We start from the raw sequence: 23,204 nt of genomic DNA, 5'->3' as shown, positions 1-23,204 counted from the left end.
TGTCTACCTCAGTGGAGGTCCCCACGGAGGTCCTACCTCAAAGTTGACGTGTCCATTGGGAAGGCGGTTGGCACAGCCCTCATTCAGGAAGTAGATGTCTTTGATGAGCAGGCTGAAGAAGGGAATGACAATCTGGAAGAAAAGAGGGGGCAGGTCGGCCCCAGCTCTATACAGCTGGCTCCAGGACAGGGGGCAGCCTTGCCAGCAGATAGCTGCCCCAGGGACCTCAGACCCGACCCCAGGGTGCAGAGGGCAGGGGAGACTTCCTGGGCTAGTCGGGGCCTCGGGGCTTCACGGGTTACGAGGTGAATTCCTGTGCACCATGGAGGGTAATAAGGACCACCAAGAAAGGAGCAGGCCCCCATCACCCTGCCGAGCGCCGTGGCGCTGCTGCCCGTCCTGGCCCCCGTCACCCTGCCGGGCGCCGTGGCGCTGCTGCCCGTCCTGGGGCTGGGTAAGAGATGCACAGTCACGATGACCCTTGAATAGTCCTTCCACTGCTTTCTGGGAGGGGCTGGTAGGTCCCCACTACCACCATCCCCATCCAAAGGTCCACAGGCTCATGTGCACCGGGAGGGGCAGTCCGGGCTGCACACACTGTTAAAGACGCATGGAACAGATGTGCATCAACTGTTCTGAAATTTGGTGGCCTCCTTTTTTTTTTTTTTTGAGATGGAGTCTTGCTCTGTCACCCAGGCTGGAGTGCAATGGCGCGATCTTGGCTCACTGCAACCTCTGCCTCCCAGGTTCGAGTGATTCTCCTGCTTCAGCCTCCCCGAGTAGCTGGGATTACAGGCACCTGCCACCATGCCTGGCTAATTTTTGTATTTTTAGTAGAGATGGGGTTTCACCATGTTGGCCAGGCTGGTCTCGAACTCCTGACCTTGTGATCCGCCTGCCTCGGCCTCCCAAGGGGGCCTTTTTTTAAAAAAAAAAAAATTAACAACTTGTCCCCCTATGTCTTTCTTGATGCACTTACTGTTAGACCAAAAGCTTTCTTGCTCCACTGCCCGCAGGAAAAGAAAGGCTGGTGGACCCAGCCTGAGAAAGGCGGCGGGCTGTGTGCAGGCCCCCACCACTCTTCATTCCTGACCTCACTGCAGTGGAGACACAGTCATGGGAGTAACCTACACAATGAGGAGGCCTCATCTGGCAAATCTTTGCTAATCCCGCTGCCGGCTGGGTTTAGCCTCCATCTGCTCCCAAAGAGCCCGCTCCTTATGCCCTTATCAAGCCTGAGTGCCTCACTGCTGAGCTACACACAGGATTACTTTCCATCTTTGCATCGTCCTATGAAGCAGGGCTCTTATGACCCCGCTTTATACGTGAGGAAACTGAAGCCCAGAGAGGTTAAATACCTTGCATAAGCTCACACAGCAGTGAGCAGCGGAAGCAGGGCTGAGTCCCAGGTGCTCTGCCCTAGTGCCCCATCCTGCCTCTTCCTCACCGTGCCGGGATCAGTGGTAGGGGGGGATTGGGGGTGTGGTCTGTGTCTGTGCCCTCCCTCGGTGGTGCTGAGTCCCCAGTCCTGGTGTGGTGGGTTCTGGACAGCTGAACTATATTGGAATAGGGAGACACGCCAAGACAGGGAGAGGGTTTAAGGACTGTGGGACTCTGCACACACAGAAAGCTCCCCCGGGGCCTGGTCTGGGCTTCTTGGAGGCAGGGGCATTGAGCTGGTCCTCGAGAGGTGGCATGTTCCATACGCAAGCACCTCTCACCCCTTCTGCCATGGCCATGCCACTCAAGGCCGCTCCCCATGTCTGACCTGGTCTCCTTTTGCCCTCACGGCAGCCAAAGAGGCCTTTGTATCTGCAAATCCACTGCTCTTGCTTCTGACGTGAGAAGTTTAATTAGAGCCCAGGTCAGCTTGGAGGTCACCCAGATAAGTGGGCCCCGTGACACAGACCGGGAGAAGGGCAGACAGGAGCCGCCCACAGACAGGAAAGAAGCATAAAGTGCTATGACCACCGAGATCTCCCGGCCCATCAACTCAGCTGGGGCGCCAGGAAACTGTGAGCGAATCTCTAAGTGTCCCTTCCTCCTCCTCCTTCCTTCCCTCCCTCTGCCCCTCCACCCCCTCCACACATAGAGCAGCTTTTGTGGGCCTCGCCCATGACCCATCTCTTTCTGGAAGTGAGAGGAGAATGTGGTTAAAGTAAACACACAGCTCTAAGCTGCCTGCCTACAGCACCAATGCATAGCATCCCAGCACGCAGAGCTGGAAGGGGCTCAGCGCACAGGCACCCAAATCCCAGTCTCTCTACCTGCCCCACAGCCCCGTGTCCCACAGAGAGGAAGGAAGCAGTGCGGAGTGCCCAGGCCATGGCTGACGGCTCCCGGCCCAGCTCGGCACCAAGCTCCTGTACACCGATTCTGCATCCAGCCTAGGCCCGTAGCCAGTGCCCTGCGACTGCCACACACACCCGATGCCTGGGAACGGGAGTCAGCCTGGTGGTGTGCAGACCGCGAGACTCACAGCCAGACAGGCTGCAGTGTGATCCTGGCTCTGCCACCTACCTGCAGTGTGACGGGACTAGTGAGCTCTCCTGCCTGAGACTCAGTCTGCGGATCTGGGAACTGGCAATGCTGATGCCCCCACAGAGTAGTTGTGGGGTGTGGAGGTCAAGTGGCTGGAATGAGGCAGGTGTTCAGTGACATGAGGTTCCTGCCCCTGCTGTCTGGCTTTCCGGGCTCTGGCTCCTGGCAGGCCACCCACCTGCCCTGGGATTTGAGGTCTCACATCCCCGGGTGCTGCTCCCCTCTGCAGAGTCACTGACACACTCACAGCCTGAACAGGAAAGGCCAGCAGGACAGGACGGAGCCATCCGTGTGGCTGGTGTCTGCCCCTTGGGTGGAGGGCCAGGAAGGCCTGGCAGGTGGCACAAGCGTGCACACCTCAGCTTGCTTCCCAAACCTGCCCACTGGCATCCCTCCAGTGCAATTCCAGGGGGACCTGAATTTCAAGAACAGCAATGTGTTCTGTTATCCCTCACGCTGGAGACAGACATCCACGAACCACAGCAGGGACGTGATTCCACTAATGTTTCCGCATGGCACGGGCCTTTGGAGGGACAACGAGTCTCGGAGTTTCCTCTCCATAGAGATGAACAACTCTAATCATCAGGATGGTAACAGGTTTCAAGCCAGAGGATCACGGCAATCCCAGAACCAGGGCATGATTCTCTGTACCAGAGGCCATGAGTAGAATTTGGAGGAGAAATAAAATTGATCAGGTCAGCAAAGGCCCCACAAATGCAGGTATATAAGAATACAGGCTGTGGCTGGGCGCAGTGGCTCACACATGTAATCCCAGCACTTTGGGAGGCCGAGGCAGGCAAATCACCTGAGGTCAGGAGTTCAAGACCATCCTGGCCAATATGGTGAAACCCTGCCGCTACTAAAAACACAAAAATTAGCCGGCTGTGGTGGCGGGCGCCTGTAATCCCAGGTACTTGGGAGGCTGAGGCAGGAAAATCGCTTGAACCCAGGAGGTGGAGGTTGCAGTGAGCCGAGATTGCACCACTGCACTCCAGCCTGGGCGACAGAGAGAGACTCCATCTCCAGGAAAAAAAAAAAAAAAAATATACAAGCTGTAAACAGGCAGTTTGGGTGAGGAAAAAGCTTGGTTCAGTGATTGCCAAAAATGCAAATGTGATCTGAGGCCACAAAATTAAAAGTGTTATGTTTAGAATCAGGGAGGTGGAAGATCCTGTGTACCTGGAACCTCAATTTTATCTGAAACAGAAGGAATTTTGAAAAATGGAGCAGTCTAGGGACCAAAGGGCCCCAAGTGGGAGGAGCCTGGAAACTGTAGTGTGGCAGGGCAGGTCTGGGGCCGCTGACTCAGGAGAGGAGAGGAGGGGCCTGGGGCCTCTGAAGAACTGGTGAGCAGAAGGCGAAGTGGCCTCACTCGTGTGGCCCCCAAGAAAGGACGACCCCAGGCAGCCCGGCTTCAGGCCCTCACGAAGCACCTCCTATCAGTTAGGGTTGTCTGAGGCTGGCTTCCCTCAAGTTTTGGGAGGTGGTGAGTTCCCGACACTGGAGGCATGCAAACAAGGAGACCTGGCTGTCTCCTCGTCTATTACTGATGCTGCAGTGGGGCAGGAGCTGCAGCAGGTGAACTCTGAGCCAGCACCCGGGTTCCCCTGCAGCCCCGCTGGGCCAACCTGGCCCCGACCCACCTTCTCTCGGCTGCTGTGGGCCGTCAGGGAGCGGTGGGCTGCCCCTCGAAGGGCTGTCCTGTAGTTGCAGAAATTCCCTGTTGGGTCCATCTGGTGCTGGAAGGAGATAGGGAGGCATGTGGGCAGCTCTGTCCAGGGGATGGCCGGAGGCACTCGGCAGCCCAGCAGCCTCATTTACCTCGAGGATGAAAAACTTGGCCGTCTTCACTTTGGCCCAGGTCTTCTTTAGCCTGGAGACAGGGCTCATGTTCATGCCCGCTAGAAGAGGGACGGAGAGTTGGAGAGGACTGCTTCTGGGACAGGGGGAGCTCTGTTTAGCTGCACCCCTTGGGCTGCACCCTGACCAGGGCTGGGGGCTGCAGGGCTCGGTCTGTCACATGGTGGGTGGGTGAGGGGCTGCTGGTGGACATCACGGTCAGGTGGGTCTGCTCCCACCATGCCGGTCCCATTCTGTACTGAGCACCTGCACTGGGCCCTCGTTCTCTGCGTCTGGGGACATACCACCAAGCCCCCACCAAACATCCCGAGGGGGCTGGGCTTGCCTCAAAAGGCGTGGCTCCCCAGGACCTCTGAGGCGGGGACATGGGACTGCCCAGGCCTTCAGACAGCCCAGCCCGCGCCCTCCCGCTGCTCAGAGGCGGCCCCGGCTTGCACTCTGCCTGCCTGGCTGCACCCGCTCCGACCTCTGGGGGCCTGTGCACCGGGGACTCCAGGCCCGAGCCGGCCCACTCACAGATGATGGCCATGAGGGAGTTGAAGTTGCCGATGTTGAAGCACTCGCGGGCCACGTCGATGAAGAACTCAATCACCTGGGCCCTCTGCTTCTTCTTGGCTGGCTGGGGACAGGGCAGCAGAGCCTCAGCGGTGACACGCCTCCGCCCTGCCCTGACCAGGCTCCCGTCACCTGGCCCTCTTCGCCTTCTCTAAACCCACTGCACAGCTGGGGCACTTGAGGCCCAGGGGAAACAGGGTCTCAGAGCACTTCATGGGCCGAGCCAGCAGAGCCCGATGCCATAGAGGGCTAGGTGGGCCCGGTGGGGCACAGGCACTCCCTGTAGCCCTGGAGCAGGTGAGACACACCATCACGAGATGCTCCACAGCTCCCCTCCAGCGCCCTCCTCCCTCTGGGCCCGGCTCCCACCCAACTCCTTCCCTAAATTAGAGAGCCCCACCCACCTTCCCCCAGCCCTGGGCTTTCTCCCCTCACTGGGGTACAAGCTGGCCCTGAGACCTGTCCCTCGAGCAGCCTCTCCGCTCTCTCCATCTAACAACTGTGTAACTGGTAAACCCTTGTTTGTGGTCCGGCGCTTGGGACTTCAGACCCCTCTGATGTGCAGAACCACACCATGTCCTTCCCTGGCCATCGTGGGCCACAGCTGGCTCCCTGGGAGGCTCAGGCCAAGCAAGCTTCACCCGGGCTCGGCCCTCTCGCCTGCAGCCAGCGGCATGAGGGTGGGAAGTGGGCTCGGCCAGTGGGGCCTGCGTTGCATTCTTTCCACACAGGTGGATGTTGCTTGCCCACCAAAGATGCAGCAGGGGTCTTTACCGCCACCAAGAAGTGGGATGTTGTGCTCTGAGATGTCTCACCAAACCCCCTTCCAGGGGCTGTCTTGGCCACAGAGAGCTGCCCACCCAAAGCCGGCCCTGTCCTTTGAAGGGCAGCCCGCCCTGTGATGGGGGCTGAGCCAGGTGGGGGACAGAGGCCAACCCGTGTCTGTCGTCACATCGTCACACGGGGCTGCCTCCTCTCTATGCTTGTCTGCAGGTGTGGACCCCTCATGAACACGTGCCCCATACTCGGTCTCAGCACCTGCCGCGGAGAGCCCGGCCTGCCGCGGCGCTGCCTCCAGCCTGGCCCTGGGATGAGCGGCCCCCTGGGCTTCATCTTAAGGTGAGAGAGTAGGTTCAGAGGAGGGCCCCTCTGCTGCAAGGAGGAGGACGGGTGGGTGTGGCCAGAGGGACTGCGACTCAGTGACAAGCACGTCTGGCTCCACGCTGCTGAGTTTTGGTGCTTTCCGGGAGCAGCTGGAACTATGGGCTTTTACGTGTGTCTCCCAGTGCTTAGAGGTCAGATCACGTCCACCTCTAGGTCCCGAGCAAGCCAAACAAGGCCAGTTGCAGGCCAGGCTGCACAAGGCAGGCCGGCACAGATGGAGAGAGCAGAGCCACTGGGGCTGCGAGTGACTGCCTCTCACTCCTTCAGCAAACCCTCTCCAACACCCTCTGTGCCTGGCCGGTGGATCTGTCCTGGGTTCTACTTGGAGGGAAATGTCACTGCAGGAAAGCTGGTGTCACCTGGAGTCCTGGAGGGGTGCCCAGCCTGGCACTGGACTTGGAAATGAACAGGACTCAAGGTGTCCTTCCGGTTCCTTCCCCAGTAGGCTCCTCCCAACTCCAGCCGCCTTGGGCTATGCCAGGTGGTGCCCACCCTGGCTGTCTACTCACCATGCAGATCTCGGTTGCCACCAGGTAGCACAGTCTGTTAAACCATTTCACGTAAGCCTCTAGGTGGCTGGTCTTGTCACTAAAGCAGGGCTAGAAAAAACACGCAGGACCACATTCTGAGCCTTCTTGTCAATCATCTTTTAGAACATGAAGTCAGTTCATGGTCCTGACGACCCAGGAAATGTCAAAACCCCCAAACCGTCCAGAACTACCAAAGATTTGGTGTGTACCCTTTTAGTTTTTTTAAAAACACTTTTTTTTTTTTTTTTGAGATGGAGTCTCGCTCTGTCGCCCAGGCTGGAGTGCAGTGGCCGGATCTCAGCTCACTGCAAGCTCCGCCTCCCGGGTTCACGCCATTCTCCTGCCTCAGCCTCCGGAGTAGCTGGGACTACAGGCGCCCGCCACCTCACCCAGCTAGATTTTTGATTTTTGTATTTTTTAGTAGAGATGGGGTTTCACCGTGTTAGCCAGGGTGGTCTTGATCTCCTGACCTCGTGATCCGCCCATCCCGGCCTCCCAAAGTGCTAGGATTACAGGCTTGAGCCACCGCGCCCGGCCTAAAAATACATTTTAAAATGTAACTTCACACACACACACACACACACACACACACACACACACACACACACACACGAACCTCATTATTCCTGGATTCTGTATTTGCAAATTTGCCTCCTCTCTAAAATGTATTTGTAACCCCAAAAACTTGTGTCACTTTTGTGGTCTTCTGTACACATGCGCGGGGTGGCGCAAATATTGAAGTCACAAGTGTCCGTGTGCTTCTCCAGCAGAGGCGAGGCAATGCTCTATCCTCCTGCATCTCACTCTCAGACTTGGCCTACTGAGTATCGTGTCCTTTACAGTTTTGTACTTTTCGCTGATAATTTCACTGTTGAGAAAGGCCCCCGAGCATGGTGCCGAAGTGCTGTCTAGTGTTCCCACGCAGGCAAAGGCTGCTCTGTGCCTCACAGAGAAACTGTTGTAACAGCAGCGTTCAGCCATGAGAATAGCACTGTTGGCCATGAGATCAATATTAATCAATAATTTATATTAAATAATGTCTTTAAACATAAACACACATAAAACAAGGGGATATATGGATCCGTTGACAAAAATGCTGTGATGAGAGGCTCACAGGGAACCTAACCTTGCATTTCCCCTGGGAGCAACGGTTCTGTGCTCACTCATTCAGTGCTTTTGACTTTATAGAACACAGCTGCTGGGAGTAATGAGCGCCAGCTGTGTGTATGCATGCATCTATCATAACCATATATATTCCCGTACTTTGCTATGCAAACCTTTCCCTGTGCCATAACATATCCTTTGGAAACAAAATTTTTAAATGGATATAGAACTTTCCACTGTATAATACACCAGCATTTAAAAGATGAAACTTAACATAAATGTGTTTGTTAAAACTGCCAGGGTAGGCCAAGCGCAGTGGCTCACGCCTGTAATCCCAGCACTTTGGGAGGCCGAGGCGAGTGGATCACCTGAGGTTAGGAGTTCAGGACCAGCCTGGTCAACATGATGAAATCCCGTCTCTACTAAATACACAAAAATTAGCTGGGTGTGGTGGCAGGTGCCTGTAATCCCAGCTACTCAGGAGGCTGAGGCAGGAGAATCGCTTGAACCTGGCGGCAGAGGTTGCAGTGAGCCGAGATCATGCCATTGCACTCCAGCCTGGGCGACAAGAGCAAAACTTCATCTCAAAAAAACAAAAACAAAAAACAAAAAACCCCAAAAAACTGCCACGGTAAGTTTTTTTTTTTTTTTTTTTTTTTTTTGAGACGGAGTCTTACTCTGTCGCCCAGGCTGGAGTGCAGTGGCCGGATCTCAGCTCACTGCAAGCTCCACCTCCTGGGTTCACGCCATTCTCCTGCCTCAGCCTCCCGAGTAGCTGGGACTACCGGCGCCCGCCACCACGCCCGGCTAGTTTTTTGTATTTTTTTGTAGAGATGGGGTTTCACCGTGTTAGCCAGGATGGTCTCGATCTCCTGACCTCGTGATCCACCCGTCTCGGCCTCCCAAAGTGCTGGGATTACAGGCCTGAGCCACCGCGCCCAGCAGTAACTTTCAATAAATAGAGGGGAAGATGGAATGGGAGACCTATTCATTCAAAAGAAGCAAAGAAAAGAGGAAAAGTAAACAGATAAGGAAGATAACGACATAGTAGAACAGAAGATAGCAAGAGCAAATTCTTAAGTATTACTGATTACAACACTAATTAAAACATGCAGCTGCTTGCCACTTTCAAGAGATACAACTCCAAACACGAGCATATAAGTTAAAAAAAGAAGAATATATATCTGATAAATATTATATAGCTATATTAATATTGAACAAAATAGACTTTAAGGCAACAAAAAAGATCCTAAGGCAAAAAGCTTTAGGAGAAATGAGAGAGTAATTGTGTAATGATAAAAGGTTCAGCTCATCAGGGATATGTCACAAGTCTAAACTTGATTGCAGCTAGTAACATAGGTTCAATATATAGAGGCAACAATAATCAGAAAGGTGAAGTTCTTTATAAGGAGAAGTTGAGTCCTACAGTCACATGGAAGATTTTAACACACATGACAGTAATTAATAGGTTAGGGAGATTGAAAAAGAACAACCAAACGAAACCCAGGATGAATATGAATCTGAACAACACAATTTGAAGTAATAAACAAATAAGGAAACTTGAACTTAATTCCTTGAGAATATGCATTCTTTTCAAATGTAAAGAAACTTAAAAAAATTTTTTAAATAATCTATGGTTCAAAGATGAAATCATAATGGAATTAGAATGATAATGAAAATGTTAAAAAATAAAACTTGGGGGGGCTGTAAATAAAAATTTATGTAAACAGAAATCATCCTGCATGCTTTTATTAGAAAAGAAGGATAAAAACAAGCTGAACATCCAACATAAGCAACTAGAAAAACAATATAAATCCAAAGAAAGTCGATGGAAGGAAATAATAAAGAGGAGAGAAGAAAGAAATGAAATAGTAAAAAAAACTACAATCTACAGAATCAACAAAGTAAAAAGATCTTTATTTGAAAACATTAACAAAATTGATGAACCTTTTATAAGACTGATAAAGAAACAAAGAGAGATGTAAATAATCAAAATACTAGAGATGAATCAATGTGGATGTGAAGAAATTAAAAAGATACCTAGAGAATATTACAAATAACTTTATGTCTATAAATTTGGAAACTTAGGGGAAATGGCCGAATTCCTAGAAAAATATAAATTACAAAACAGACAAAAGAAGAGACAGAAAACTTAAATAGTTCTATAACCATTAAATCAATAACAAGAATAAACAAAGAAACAAACAAGAATAACCTTGAATCAGTACAAGAAAGTCATCCCTCAAAGAAAATACCAGGCCTAGATGGTTCCATCGGCTAATTCTACAAAATGCTCCAAGAACAAGTAATTCCAGTCTGTCAGGAAGAATAGAGAACAGGGTAAGAGAAAAAAAGACTACACAAGAACAGTGTCAGAAAGGGAAATAACCGTTCAGTCTCACGTTGCAGAAATCCTAAACAAAACATTAGCAAACCAAATCCAGGGATATGTGAAAAAGATAACGATTTCATTTATCCCAGTTTTGTTTATCTCAGAAATGCAAAGTTGATTCAACATTGATTAAAAAACAGCCTGGCGCAGTGGCTCACACCTGTAATCCCAGCACTTTGGGAGGCCGAGGAAGGTGGATCACTTGAGGTCAGGAGTTCGAGAACAGCCTGACCAACATGGTGAAATCCTGTCTCTACTAAAAATACAAAAATAGCTGAGCGTGGTGGTGGGCGCCTGTAATCCTAGCTACTTGGGAGGCTGAGGCAGGAGAATCTCTTGAATTCAGGAGGCAGACATTGTAGTGAGCTGAGATCGTGCTATTGCACTCCAGCCTGGGCAACAAATGCGAAACTCCATCTCAAACTACAACAACAGCAGTGAAAAACTAGGCCAGGTGAGGTGGCTCACACCTGTACTCCTAGCACTTTGGGAGGCCAATGCAAGCAGATCTCTTGAGCTCAGGAGTTCTAGACCAGTCCGGGTAAACACGATGAAACCCCATCTCCACAAAAAATACAAAAATTAGCCAGGTATGGAGGCGTGTGCCTGTAGTCCCAGCTACTTGGGGGGCTGAGGCAGGAGGATCACTTGAGTCCAGGAGGTTGAGGCCGCAGTGAGCTGTGTTCACATCACTGTACTCTAGCCTGGGCAAAAGAGCAAGACTCTATCTCAAAAACAACAACAACAACAACAAAACCCACAACAAACAGACAAACAAAAGATTTATATTAGTTTTTATTTTAAAATCTAACATAAATAATCAGCTAGAAGTTTAAAGGAGAAGAGAATATGTGAGTAACAGGTCCAGAAAAAAAAAAAAAATGAAATTTAACAACCATTCATGATGAGAATTCTCAGAAAACTAGGAAGGAACAGGATACTTCCTTAAGCTGATAATAGACTTCTAAAGAAATCCTGTAGCAAACATCATACTCTACTGGGACATGTTAAAAACATTCCTTTGAAAATCAGGACAAAACAAGGATGCCAGCTATCAATCCTTCCATTTGACATTGTACCAGAGGTGCAAGTTAGCACAATAAGTTAGTCAGGCCGGGCGCGGTGGCTCATGCCTATAATCCCAGCACTTTGGGAGGCCGAGGCGGGCGAATCACCTGAGGTCAGGAGTTCGAGACCAGCCTGACCAACATGGAGAAACCTCATCTCTACTAAAAATACAAAATTAGCTGGGCGTGGTGGCGCATGCCTGTAATCCCAGTCACTCGGGAGGCTGAATCAGGAGAATCGCTTGAACCTGGGAGGTGGAGGTTGCAGCGAACCGGGATCGCGCCATTGCCCTCCAGCCTGGGCAACAAGAGTGAAACTCTGTCTCAAGAAAAAGCAAAACAAGGCCGGGCGTGGTGGCTCACGCCTGTAATCCCAGCACTTTGGGAGGCCGAGACGGGTGGATCACGAGGTCAGGAGATCGAGACCATCCTGGCTAACACGGTGAAACCCCATCTCTACTAAAAAATACAAAAAACTAGCCGGGCGAGGTGGCGGGCGCCTGTAGTCCCAGCTACTCTGGAGGCTGAGGCAGGAGAATGGCGTGAATCCGGGAGGCGGAGCTTGCAGTGAGCCGAGATCCGGCCACTGCACTCCAGCCTGGGCGACAGAGCGAGACTCCGTCTCAAAAAAAAAAAAAAAAAAAAAAACCAAAAAAGTTAGATTGGGCAGTGTTACTCTGCAATAACAAACCATCTCAACATTTCAGAGATTTAAAATGATAGATTAAAGTCTATCCATCACTCTTGTCTACCTATTAGTGGAGGGTTCTAGTCTACGACTACCACAGAACTAAAAAGAATAAGGATTGGAAAGGAGGAAACAAAACTGTCATTATTCTCAGATGTACTTGTCTACATGAAAAACCCCAAATAATACAAATTATTAGAATTAATAAGAATGTACAATGTTGTCAAATTTAAACTTGATATACAAAAGTAAATTATATTCATTAAGCCGGCAATAAGCAGACAGGACATATGATAAATACACACTTGAGGTAATGGAAAACTAAGGAGTCCTGTGCTCATTTTTTTTTTTTTTTTTGAGACGGAGTCTTGCTCTGGCGCCCAGGCTGGAGTGCAGTGGCCGAATCTCAGCTCACTGCAAGCTCTGCCTCCCGGGTTCACGCCATTCTCCTGCCTCAGCCTCCCAAGTAGCTGGGACTACAGGCGCCGCCACCACGCCCGGCTAATTTTTTGTATTTTTAGTAGAGACGGGGTTTCACCGTGTTAGCCAGGATAGTCTTGATCTCCTGACCTCGTGATCCGCCCGCCCCAGCCTCCCAAAGTGCTGGGATTATAGGCGTGAGTCACTGCGCCTGGCCTCTGTGCTCATTTATTTAAGAATGTGCATTCTTTTCAAACATTCAGAAATCTGAAAACACATTTTAAAATAATCTATGCACATAGATCATTTTATACCTAATAGTAAAATTATGCAAAAGTACCTAAGGAAATAAACCTAACAAAATCTGCACAAGACTCTCGTATGGAGAAAATTACTAGACATTAGAAAGATACTATAGAGCAGACCTAAGTGAATGGAGGGACGGACCATTTTTATGGATTGGCAGACTCAAATGTAATGAAAAACAAATTCTTTCATGAAAATGCAAATTTTTCCCAAATTGATCCATATTTAATATATTCTAACAAAATCTCTATAGGACTTGTCATAGAAATTGACAAATAACTCTAAAACTTGAATAGAAAATGAAAGGGCCAAGAATAGCCAAGCCACACTCCTAAAGAAGAACCGGGGGATTTGCCTCAGCAACCATCAAGACTTATTATGAAACTGTAGTAATTAAAGCAAAGTGTCTTGACGCAGAGATAGAGAAACAGACCAATGGAGCAGAATGTCCAGGAACAGGCCTACACGTATGTGGACAGCTGACATATGCGAGTGACGTGTCAGAGCACGTTGGAGGGCAAAGGAATATGTAATAGTGTTGCAGAAACAATTGGTTATTTGTCTGGAAAAAAATAAAAATGAATCTCAACTTAAGCCATATACACAAAATGAATTTCAGATCAAAGTGTGAAGGACAAAACTTCAAAACTTGCACAGGAAACATAGGAGACTATCTTTATGACCTGAGTGGGGTGTAGGGAAGGATTTCTTAACCCCTCACCCCCATCCAAAAAAAATAAATAAAGGGAAAGTTTAGTAAATTTTACTAGGTGAAGCTTAAGAACACCTGTTCATCGAAAGACATCATAATGAGGATGAAAAGCAAAGCAAACAACTAGAAGAAAATGTGCAGCACATTTAACTGACATAGGATCATCATCTAGTACACATTTAAAATAAAACAAAAACGACACATTCTTAAAAACCCTTAGAGGATGACAAACCACCAATTGAAAACTGGGCAAAAGTCAGAGATAGGCATTTTATAGAGAAGGAAACAAGAATGTCCAAAAGATGCTCCATTTAACAGTTTGACAGAAATTAAAGCCTGACAACTTCAAGTGTTGATGAGGGTGTGCAACAACTTCCCACTGGGAGTGGCGACGCCCAGCCTCGCCTGGCGCCTGGCGTTACCTGGTGAGGCCGCGCACATCCTGACCCTGCGACCCAGCAATTCCTCTTCCCAGGAGCAACAGTCCCCAGCCTGTTGTCCCTGGATTCCAGGGGGTTCTTGGGACCCTTTCAGGGGGTCCACAGGCAAGGCTATTTTTGTAATAACACGATGTTACTGCCTTTTCCACTGTGTTGAAATTTGCACTGATGGTGCAAAAGCAATGGTGGGGAAGATTGTCCAGTAGAAGAAAAAAGGGAGGGTGACTTAAGAATGTCCTAAATGAGGTAAAACTTTTAACTTTTATTCAGTCTAGATTTTTGAGATTTTCCATATTCTATGTGACATAACGGTTTGTGCACACGAAGCCCCTCTGTTGCATACAGAAGGCGTGCTTGTGGTTGAGGGAAAGCACTTCATTCACATGTGAGCTGAACGGGCCACTGTTCTCTTGGAGTACCGTTTCCGCTCTAAAGAAGGACTGCTAGACATACTATGGTAATTCAGACTTCAGTGTTTGGCTGATATTTCCTTGAAAATGAACACAATGAACCTGTCGTTTAAAGAAGAACAACTGAAATTAGGGAAAACATTTTATTTGGACGGTTTCTATAAACAAGGGACAATAATTCTTGTACCTTATTTTTCATCTTTGCTGTTTCTTTGAGCAGGCTAATGTGTCATGCAATTATCTAAGGTATCTGTAAGTATTCTTGTTACCTGAGTAGTTGTATTATATTTAAAAATGTAAGATGATTTTTAAAAGCCTGAGGACTGACCTAAGATGCGATTGTGTGAACTCTGTCTACTCTGGAGGGTGGGAAGGATGTCAGCGGAAGTTTGAAGACTTTTTTTTTTGTGCCATCAGATACAGGTAAAAATAATTGGGCAATTCTGCTGTTTAAACAGGAACTATTGGCCTCCTTGGCCCTAAATAGAAGGGCTGATAGGTTTTTTTTTTTTTTTTTTGAGATGGAGTCTCGCTCTGTCGCCCAGGCTGGAGGGCAGTGGTGCGATCTCAGCTCACTGTAAGCTCCACCTCCTGGGTTCACATCATTCTCCTGCCTCAGCCTCCCGAGTAGCTGGGACTACAGGCACCTGCCATCAGGCCCAGCTAATTTTATTTTGTATTTTTTAGTAGAGATGGGGTTTCACCATGTTAGCCATGTTAGCCAGGATGGTCTCAATCTGACCTCATGATCCGCCCACCTCAGCCTCCCAAAGTGCTGGGATTACAGGCATGAGCCACTGTGCCCGGCTGGGCTGATATTTTAAGTTGATTATTTTATTGCAAATTAATCCAACCTAATTCTTTTAAATTTGGTTGTATGTTTTTCTTGTTAAATGATGTTTAAAAAATAAAAAACGGCCGGGCGTGGTGGCTCAAGCCACTGCACTCCAGCCTGGGCGACAGAGAGAGACTCCGTCTCAAAAAAAATAAAATAAAATAAAATAAAAAATGGAAGTTCTTGGCTTAGTCATTAAAAGAGAGGAGAACAACTGACAATATTTGTTGCCAATGATAAAATTAAGGCTTTCAAGAGAAAACTGGGAACTTGTAAGACATGTATCTGCCTCTGTGAGCCTGACAGCTTCCCAATACTTACAGACTTGAAAATGAGACCAAGAGTGATAATTATGTGATTTCTAAAATGTTGTATAATGAAATGTGCCAGCATTTGGAAGATCTGCCTAACATGGTGAACCCGTATTTTCCCGCATGACCAATGTATGATGTCACAAAATTGTGCATCAAGATTCAAGACAGACCAATGGCTTTCAACATCAGAGTACAGAAAGTTCACTGATATCTTTTCAGATTTCACATTGTAGTTAATCTTCAAAAACTATCACTTGCTGAGTTTTAGTGTGGTATCAAAGAAGCATATTCACAATTATCTGAAAAGGTGGTAAAATACTCCTCCCTTTTCCAGCTACCTATTGGTGTGAGGTTGGATTTTCTTCAACCAAAAAACTATATCAACAGACAGAATGCAGAAGCAGAGAAAAGAATCCAGCTGTCTTCTTTTAAGTCAGACAGTAAAGAGATTTGTAAAAAATACTATAAAACAATGCCACTCTTCTCAGTAATTTCCTATTGTGGAAAAAGAATTATTTTTCATGAAATATGTTATTTATGTTACCATGTAATGGGTTTTTATTGTTTTGGTTTTAGAGAGATGGGTTCCTGCTATCTATGTTGCCCAGGCTGGACTTGAACTCTTGGGCTCAAGCAATCCTCCTACCTGGGCCTCCGGAGTAGCTGGGACTACAGGCATGGGCCACTACTTGGCCATTATTGTTATTTTATTTATTTATTTATTTATTTATTTTTATTTTGTTTTTGAGATGGAGTCTCGCTCTGTTGCCCAGGCTGGAGTGCAGTGGCGCGCTCTCGGCTCACTGCAAGCTCCACCTCCTGGGTTGATGCCACTCTCCTGCCTCAGCCTCCCAAGTAGCTGGAACTACAGGCGCCCGCCACCACGCCAGGCTAATTTTTTGTATTTTTTAGTAGAGACGGGGTTTCACCGTTTTAGCCAGGATGGTCTCGATCTCCTGACCTCGTGATCCACCCGCCTCGGCCTCCCAAAGTGCTGGGATTACAGGCGTGAGCCACCGCACCCGGCAATTATTGTTATTTTTGAATAAATATTTTAAAAAATTAATCTTAGGGCCAGGTTCAGTGGCTCACACCTGTAACCCCAGCACTTTGGGAAGCCCAGGTGGGTGGGTCACTTGAGGTCAGGAGTTTGAGACCAGCCTGGTCAACATGGCGAAACCCTGTCTCTAATAAAAATACAAAAATTAGCCATGTGTGGTGACACACACCTGTAGTCCCAGCTACTCAGGGGAGCTGAGGTAGGAGAATCGCTCGAACCCGGGAGGTGGAGGTTGCAGTGAGCCGAGATCGCACCACTGCACTCCAGCCTGGGTGACAAGAGTGAGTGAGACTCCGTCTCAAAAAGAAAAGTTAATATTAATTGCTAAAATAAATATTGATAAATATAATCTATATAACCAAAAGTTAATTGGGGTCCTTAACAATTTTTAAGAGTATAAAGGGATCCTGAGCCCTTTGAGAACGGACACCCTAGAGAAAGTGTGCACTTGTGTGTACCAGGACCGGGTATAAGAATGTCCACTGTGGGAATATTTACAACAGCAAAAAGCTGGACACACACATGTTCATCTACAGTAGGCGGGATAAACAAATGTCGTGTCATCTTGATGTATTTCACAATAAAACAGTAATATTTGGAAATGGCCCCAAACTAAACAATCTTGTAAGAATCTTGGCCATGCACAGCGGCTCATGCCTGTAATCCCAGCACTTTGGGAGGCCGAGGCAGGCGGATCACGAGGTCAGGAGATCAAGACCACCCTGGCTAACATGGTGAAACCCCGTCTCTACTAAAAATACAAAAAATTAGCTGGGCATGGTGGCAAGTGCCTGTAGTCCCAGCTATTGGGGAGGCTGAGGCAGGAGAATGGCATGAACCCGGGAGGCAGAGGTGGCAGCGAGCCGAGATCACACCACTGCACTCCAGCGTCGGGGACAGGGCGAGACTCCGTCTCAAAAAAAAAAAAAAAAAAAAAACAACATTCTCCCTGCCTCCCAGCACCACAACTGTTCAGAATTCCCAGAGCAGTCAGCATTCCTAGAGAGTGCTTACGGACATAGGCAACATACATGGTTTTGTGTTACCCTCTTTCTTTGTTACCCAAATGGTCACGCACTCTTGCCCCCGTTCTTGCCTCTACCCTTTTCTCTCAGTGCCTGGAGGGACAGGTCTTGGAGATTGTTCTGTCCACCTTATTCCCTTTCGTAGCTGCACAGCATTCTAGTTATAGGTGTTTCATAATTTGTAATCCAGTCCCCATGGGTGATAAGGCAATCTGCCCCCAGTGTTTGGCCATAACGGACATTGTCTATCCCAAATACCTTCGTCCGTGCATGTCCGTGAACATGGGTGTGTATCTGTGGGATAAATTCGTAGGTATGGAAAGTTGAGGTCAAGAAAGTCCGTTTAAAGCGTTGATGCTAGTGCCAATCTCCCCTCCAAAGTGGCTGCGCCAGCTTCACCCCAGCCATGTGGAGAGTGCCTTCCACAAGGTGTCTAACCTACTAGGTGGCCTTTGCTTATCTGAGAAGTGAAAGTGCAATCTCCTAGTTTGTACTTTCATTAGGTGTGAGGGCAGAAAGCACAATGTTTGCAATTCGGGCTTGGATTTAGCCCGTTGGAGGCACCGGCACCCCGCTGGTTGGGCTCCCAGAAGGGCGGGATGGAAATCCCGGTGCGTGGGCTGTGTCCCGAGCACCGGGTCCCAGGGGTTCCCTTACCCTGCCCGGGCAGCGCGCAGCAACCCGCGCTTCCTCGCGCGGCCGCTGGAGGGCACCGGCGCCCACCGAAACGCACCGGGCAGGCGCTGGGGTCCCGGAGCGCGCCAGGGGGCTCCACCCTCCTCCCGGCCCCGGGTCCTGGCCCACCCGGGCAGCGCGGCCCACGGCCCGTTCCTCGCCCACTGCTCCGCCCTCGCCGGGTGGGCGACCCCCACGTCCTGTACATTCAGGCCCCAGGCTTTCCGGGGACTCGGCCGTGGTGGTCGGCCCCCGAGCCGGGGGGGCGTGGCGGATCGGGCAGGGCCCCTCCGAGCCCACCGGTCCCTCTCCGGGCCGCTCCAGCACTCCCCCGAGAGCGGCTAGTCACGGTGCGGGTCACTTTGGGGACAGCCCGTCAGCGCCTCCTACCTTTGTGCTGGCCAGAGGGTCCTTGTTCACAAAGGCCTGGACAAACTCTTCCGGCCCGATGTGCCGCAGCCGCTCCTGCAGGGAAGGGGCAGAGTGGGTACAAGAGGGAAGGTATGGGGAGGCGGCCGACTGGGGGCCCTGCCGTGGTGCCCCAGCCCCTAGTCCTCCACACTGGGGCTAGAGACCCTGTTTCAGGTTGTCACAGAGCTCCGCGCCTTCCCTGGAGGAGGCAGCCCCTCCTTGCCCGGTTCATGGGGGGAGGGAGCAATGCTACGGGGCGTGAGCCCATGGAAACCAGGCTCCACACGAGGTAACTGAAGTGCTGCTTCCTCTGCGGGGCGGGGCGCGCGGGGCGGGGGCGAGTGCTGGTGGCCAGGAGCGTGGCATCTGGGCCAGAATCAAACCCTGGCTCTGTCCCTTCTGCTGTGTGACGTTGGCAAGTCGCTTCACCTCTCTGGGCCTTAGTTTCCTCTGTGTACAGGGCCTGCCTGGCCAGGTGATGGAGACATGAGCGAGCGCATGGGAGTGCGCTGGAAAAGTGCCTGGGGAGCAGGGAGGGCTCCATCAATCCTCAGTCTCAAAGGGAAGCACCCGCCCCAGCCTCCCTCTCCCTGGGATGGGCCCTTGGCCTCTGCATCGAGTGCGTGCTCCAGGCTAGGCCAGGGCCCTCCTTCACAAGCTTGTGGGGCTGCTCCGGGAAGCCAGGAGGGCCCAGTGTATCTGTGCGGGTCCTGCTGAATCCGGGGTGAGGAAGGTGGCTTGGGCCGGCTCACCAGTTCCACGTGGGTCAGCTGCTGGGCCAGTGTGTAGGGGTCGCTGCAGACACCAAGGAGCTCCCTGTGGATGGAGGCTGGCGGCTTGGTCTTGTAGGAGATGGGCTTGTCGGCACTCACCAGACCTTCCGGCCCCTGGCGCAGAGCCGCCAGCTTCTGGTGAAGAGCCTGTAGGAGCTGATGCATCCTCTTCCGGTATGCCTGGTGGGTGGAAAGAGGGGCACTCAGGCCTGAACACCCATCTCTACGTCTCTAACACTGGAGCCAGGCAGCCTCCTGGGCTCCAAAGGGACGGTCTTTTCCTCGGGGTCTCTGGAGAAAAGGCCAGGTACCAGCACAGGGGCCAGGACCTGCCCCTACCCTGAAACAGGACCCAATCCTGGCCAGGTTGGGGCCACCTGGCAAGGGATCTGGGGTGAAGGTTGCAGGGCTTCCCATCTGTGGGTGGGAGCCAAGAGGAGCACATGTCAGGGAGGGTGACGGGGGCTGGGGGCAGCTGTCTGGGGCGGTGGGGCAGAGTGGGGTGGGCACAGCCAGGAAGCTAGAGAAAGGGAGAGAGGAGGGAGACGTGGCATGGGCCCTGCCTGGGCAGACTACTGGCATTTGGCTTGGCTTTAATGGGGCCTCTGTTATCTCCCAGGTCCAGCTCAGCCTTCCCCGACCAGCTGTGCTGTCCTGGCCTCTGCTCCCAGCAGTATTCGTCCAGGTCACCCTGTGCGACTTCTTTTATAGGACCACTGTTGAGACAGTTCGGTTCATTTCCTCCCACACTAGAATAATAGCTCCACAGGGCTGCAAGGTCTGTGCTGCCGCCTCTGTGATGTGAGATACCAGCCCTGCTCTGGGCACACAGTGCGTGCAAGGTAGTGCTCACCCCCACCGGCCAGCCCAGACGCATGGGCTCTTGCTTTGGGCCACATCATGGGCTGGGTACAGGGATGAAAGGCCATGGCCACCCCTCAAGGGGCACCTCCTCTCCCACCATCAAGGAAAACCGAATTATTTTCCCTCAGAAACCCCTATTTCTGAGGAAGTGCCATCAGACTGGCTGGGTTTGCTAAGGGAGACGTCTTCATGTCCTCAAGGGTTTTGGTCTAACTCACAGAGTAAGATGAAATCCCCTATAGCCACGAGCTGGCCCTGGCACTGGCAGAGGCAGTGGTGGGAGCGGGAGCCTGGTCCCCAGCGATGGCGAGCATTGACTGGACAGGCTGCGTGCTCCCAGAGGCCTCGGGAAATAACGAGGGGTGGGCAGTTGGTATCAATAACGAGGGGTGATGGGAAATAAGGAGGGGTGGGCAGTCGGTATCAATAAGGAGGGGCGGGCAGTCGGTATCAGTAACGAGGGGCGGGCGGTCGGTATCAATAAGGAGGGGCGGGCGGTCGGTATCAGTAACGAGGGGCGGGCGGTCGGTATCAGTAACGAGGGGCGGGCGGTCGGTATCAGTAACGAGGAGTGGGCGGTCAGTATCAATAACGAGGGGTGGGTGGTTGGTATCATCAGGTCACTTATGAGATTGCAGGGAGTGTTTCTTCACGCAATTTTGAGACACACAGAGCCTGCTGTGAGCGGTGGGCAGGCGTGGTATCTGCATGCTGGCTGTGAGGGTCTGGGGGCTCCAAATGTTCCGGGGAGCCTCAGACAGGGCGCTGGGGTGCTGCTGCTGTCTGAGGACTGCTGGAGCCCTGTGCTCTGGTGGCAGGGTTGGTAGTCATCTGGCACTCCTATGGCAGTGCTTCTCTGTGGAGTGGCCACAGGCCGCTGTGGTAGAGCCTCAGATGGGAGGAATGGGACAGGAGGTGGCTTAACCCTAAGCCTAACTCTCAGAGCACAGGGGCCAGGTGCAGACGGCGCCCACTAGTTAGCTGGGCAGTAAGTGGGGAAGCTGAGGTCCGACTCTTCTATGTGTTGCCCATGGAAGGAATGACCCCTCTCAGGAAGGCTATGTCCAAAACTGGTCAGCACACTGCCTCCCAGGGCTTCATCTGAGTGCTGGGAAGATGAGGAGTGGGGCACAGCCACTGCCAGTCCTGGGGGGCACGGTCAGTCCCCCGTGGGCCCTGGCCCTTCCACTGACCTCCTGTCTCTCTCCCAGGCACAGCCAGAGTCCCACGAGTGGCTACACCTGCTGTTTCATCGCCGCACCTCCCGCTCACTCCTGGATCACTTCACCTGGCGGCCACTCCCATCAGTCAATTCACTGGGCCCTCCTGTCACCAAAGCCAGTGGCCGTTTCTCAGGCTGCGTCTTCCTTGGCCACCTCCGCCTCAGCCTCCTGGTTGCTCCTGCCTTGGGCTGTTGGCAGGCTTGCCTGTGTTCACCATCGTGGGATGCTGGGGTTTGGGGTTCTTCCTGCTCAGTCTAGGCCTCTCTTCCCTTACTTAGCTCCTGGCTATTCTGGTTCACACCCGCAGTCTCCCTCTGATCTCCAGAGTCATATGGGCGGCAGTCCCTCAGATGGCCCACAGTCCTCTGCCCAGCGCAGCAGATGGAGGTGGGCTCTCCTTGTCCAAAGCTGGTATTCTCGGTGTTGGTGGACAGCGCGTCAGCCACCACACAGGCTTGGTGCCATCCTCGACCCCGCCCTCTCCCTCATTCCCCTCTAGGCCATCGCCACCCTTCTCTATTTCATTTTCTTCTATTTCTGTGCATCCCAACACTGTCTCCGGAGGCCAGGTCACTGCCATCTCTCTGGCTGCCCTGGCCTCCTTAGTGCCCCCAGTGCATCCACTCCGGTTTCTCTCCACTCTGCAGGCAGAATGGGCTGTTCAAAATGCAAATCTGATCGCTGCCTCCCTCTTCCTGAAAATGCCTCCATGGCTTGTGCAAAGACAGGAGCCCTGGTGTGACTCTGAGGCCCTGAGGTCAGCTCTGGCCAGGCTTGGTGGCGTCTATGCGTCCTTGCTCCCCCTCTGTGCTCTGGACACAGGTCACTCCTCCACCCCTTTGACTCCTTCCCACCCTCCCCATGTCCCCAGCAGGATCTGGACAGCTTTCTCCCTTCTGGCATGTTCTCATCCACTGGACCGAAGCTCAAGTGCCGCTTCCCCAGAGGGGCCACTGGCGTTCAGTGCCGTGAACTCTTCTGCCACACCACTTTAGAGCTGTCGGGGAAATGATTCTGTTCACGTGCACCTCCTCTCCCGGGCCCACAGGCTCCACGCAGCCAACCGCTGGCTGCCCGGTGTTCACGAAGGGCTGTAGCTGGCTCACAGGAGGTGTCCACGAGCGTCTGCCGAATGCGTGGATAAACAGTGTTTGCACCTGCTGACAGTCAGACACTCTCTCCAGCAGGGTGTCAGGGCGGACTGCAGGCCGTGCCAAAATCAAGGCTGCAGGGTATCTGTGCCTACTGCTTGATAGGGCCACGAGATTGCCTTGTTTTTTAAAAACGCAGATACTTTAGCAAGATTTGTTACTGTTGAATGAACCAATATTCATTCCAAATAATCATCCTTTCCTGCTTGCTAATTTATTTCAATTTTTCCAGTGATGTTAGGTTCTAGCTTATGTTTGTTCTTTCCTGACTCTTCTACGCCCCCTCTGAATGTGGGGATGCTATCTGCCCTGCTCCTTGGCCTCTTCTCATTTTCTGATTTCTACACACTCGTGGACAGGGGCTCGGAGATCTCCCCGGTAGACATGGCAGGGCCAGAGACCTGAACCACAGAGCATGTCAAGGTGTTCCCTTGTCACTACGGTGGGTCCACGTTTATGGAGCACCAGGCTGTGCTGGGGTGGAACAGCACTTTGCCCCTCCTGCCTCGGGATGAAGCCCTCCCTCCGCACCGATCACAGCTGGGAGGCTGCCCGGGAGGCTGGGAGCTGTGGAGCCGCGTTTCCTTCTATTTCCACAAGCCATCTGCTGCATGCATACAGCTGGGTGTGAATGCAGAGTCGTCCAAGGGTTGCCTGGGTGGCGGCCACGGCTCTCCAGGTGCC

General features: G+C 51.4%; 2 protein-coding genes across 5 annotated transcripts in view; both read right to left on the bottom strand.

Annotated features, from left to right (window-relative positions):
- The window catches only part of RASGEF1C (RasGEF domain family member 1C), a 109,628-nt gene that overhangs the window by 9,982 nt on the left and 76,442 nt on the right, over positions 1 to 23,204 (bottom strand). For 3 of the 4 annotated variants that reach the window (XM_050794215.1, XM_050794217.1, XM_050794216.1), the window contains exons 5-11: positions 19,262 to 19,462; positions 18,489 to 18,563; positions 6,630 to 6,719; positions 4,918 to 5,020; positions 4,363 to 4,442; positions 4,185 to 4,280; positions 37 to 132 (exon numbers count right to left, since the gene is read on the bottom strand). In XM_050794215.1, the coding sequence (XP_050650172.1) occupies positions 37 to 132; positions 4,185 to 4,280; positions 4,363 to 4,442; positions 4,918 to 5,020; positions 6,630 to 6,719; positions 18,489 to 18,563; positions 19,262 to 19,462 (741 nt within the window). Of the gene's footprint in view, positions 1 to 36; positions 133 to 1,358; positions 1,557 to 4,184; positions 4,281 to 4,362; positions 4,443 to 4,917; positions 5,021 to 6,629; positions 6,720 to 18,488; positions 18,564 to 19,261; positions 19,463 to 23,204 lie in introns of those variants that run through there. The other variant, XR_007726536.1, reaches the window with a different exon arrangement.
- Positions 1 to 23,204, bottom strand: part of TBC1D9B (TBC1 domain family member 9B) — a 322,522-nt gene that overhangs the window by 259,964 nt on the left and 39,354 nt on the right. The window lies entirely within an intron of this gene.

Source organism: Macaca thibetana, chromosome 6, assembly GCF_024542745.1.
Source record: "Macaca thibetana thibetana isolate TM-01 chromosome 6, ASM2454274v1, whole genome shotgun sequence".
Lineage (NCBI taxonomy): Eukaryota > Metazoa > Chordata > Mammalia > Primates > Cercopithecidae > Macaca > Macaca thibetana.
The sequence above is the reverse complement of the archived record's forward strand: the minus strand, read 5'-3'. Positions and strand labels throughout refer to the sequence as shown.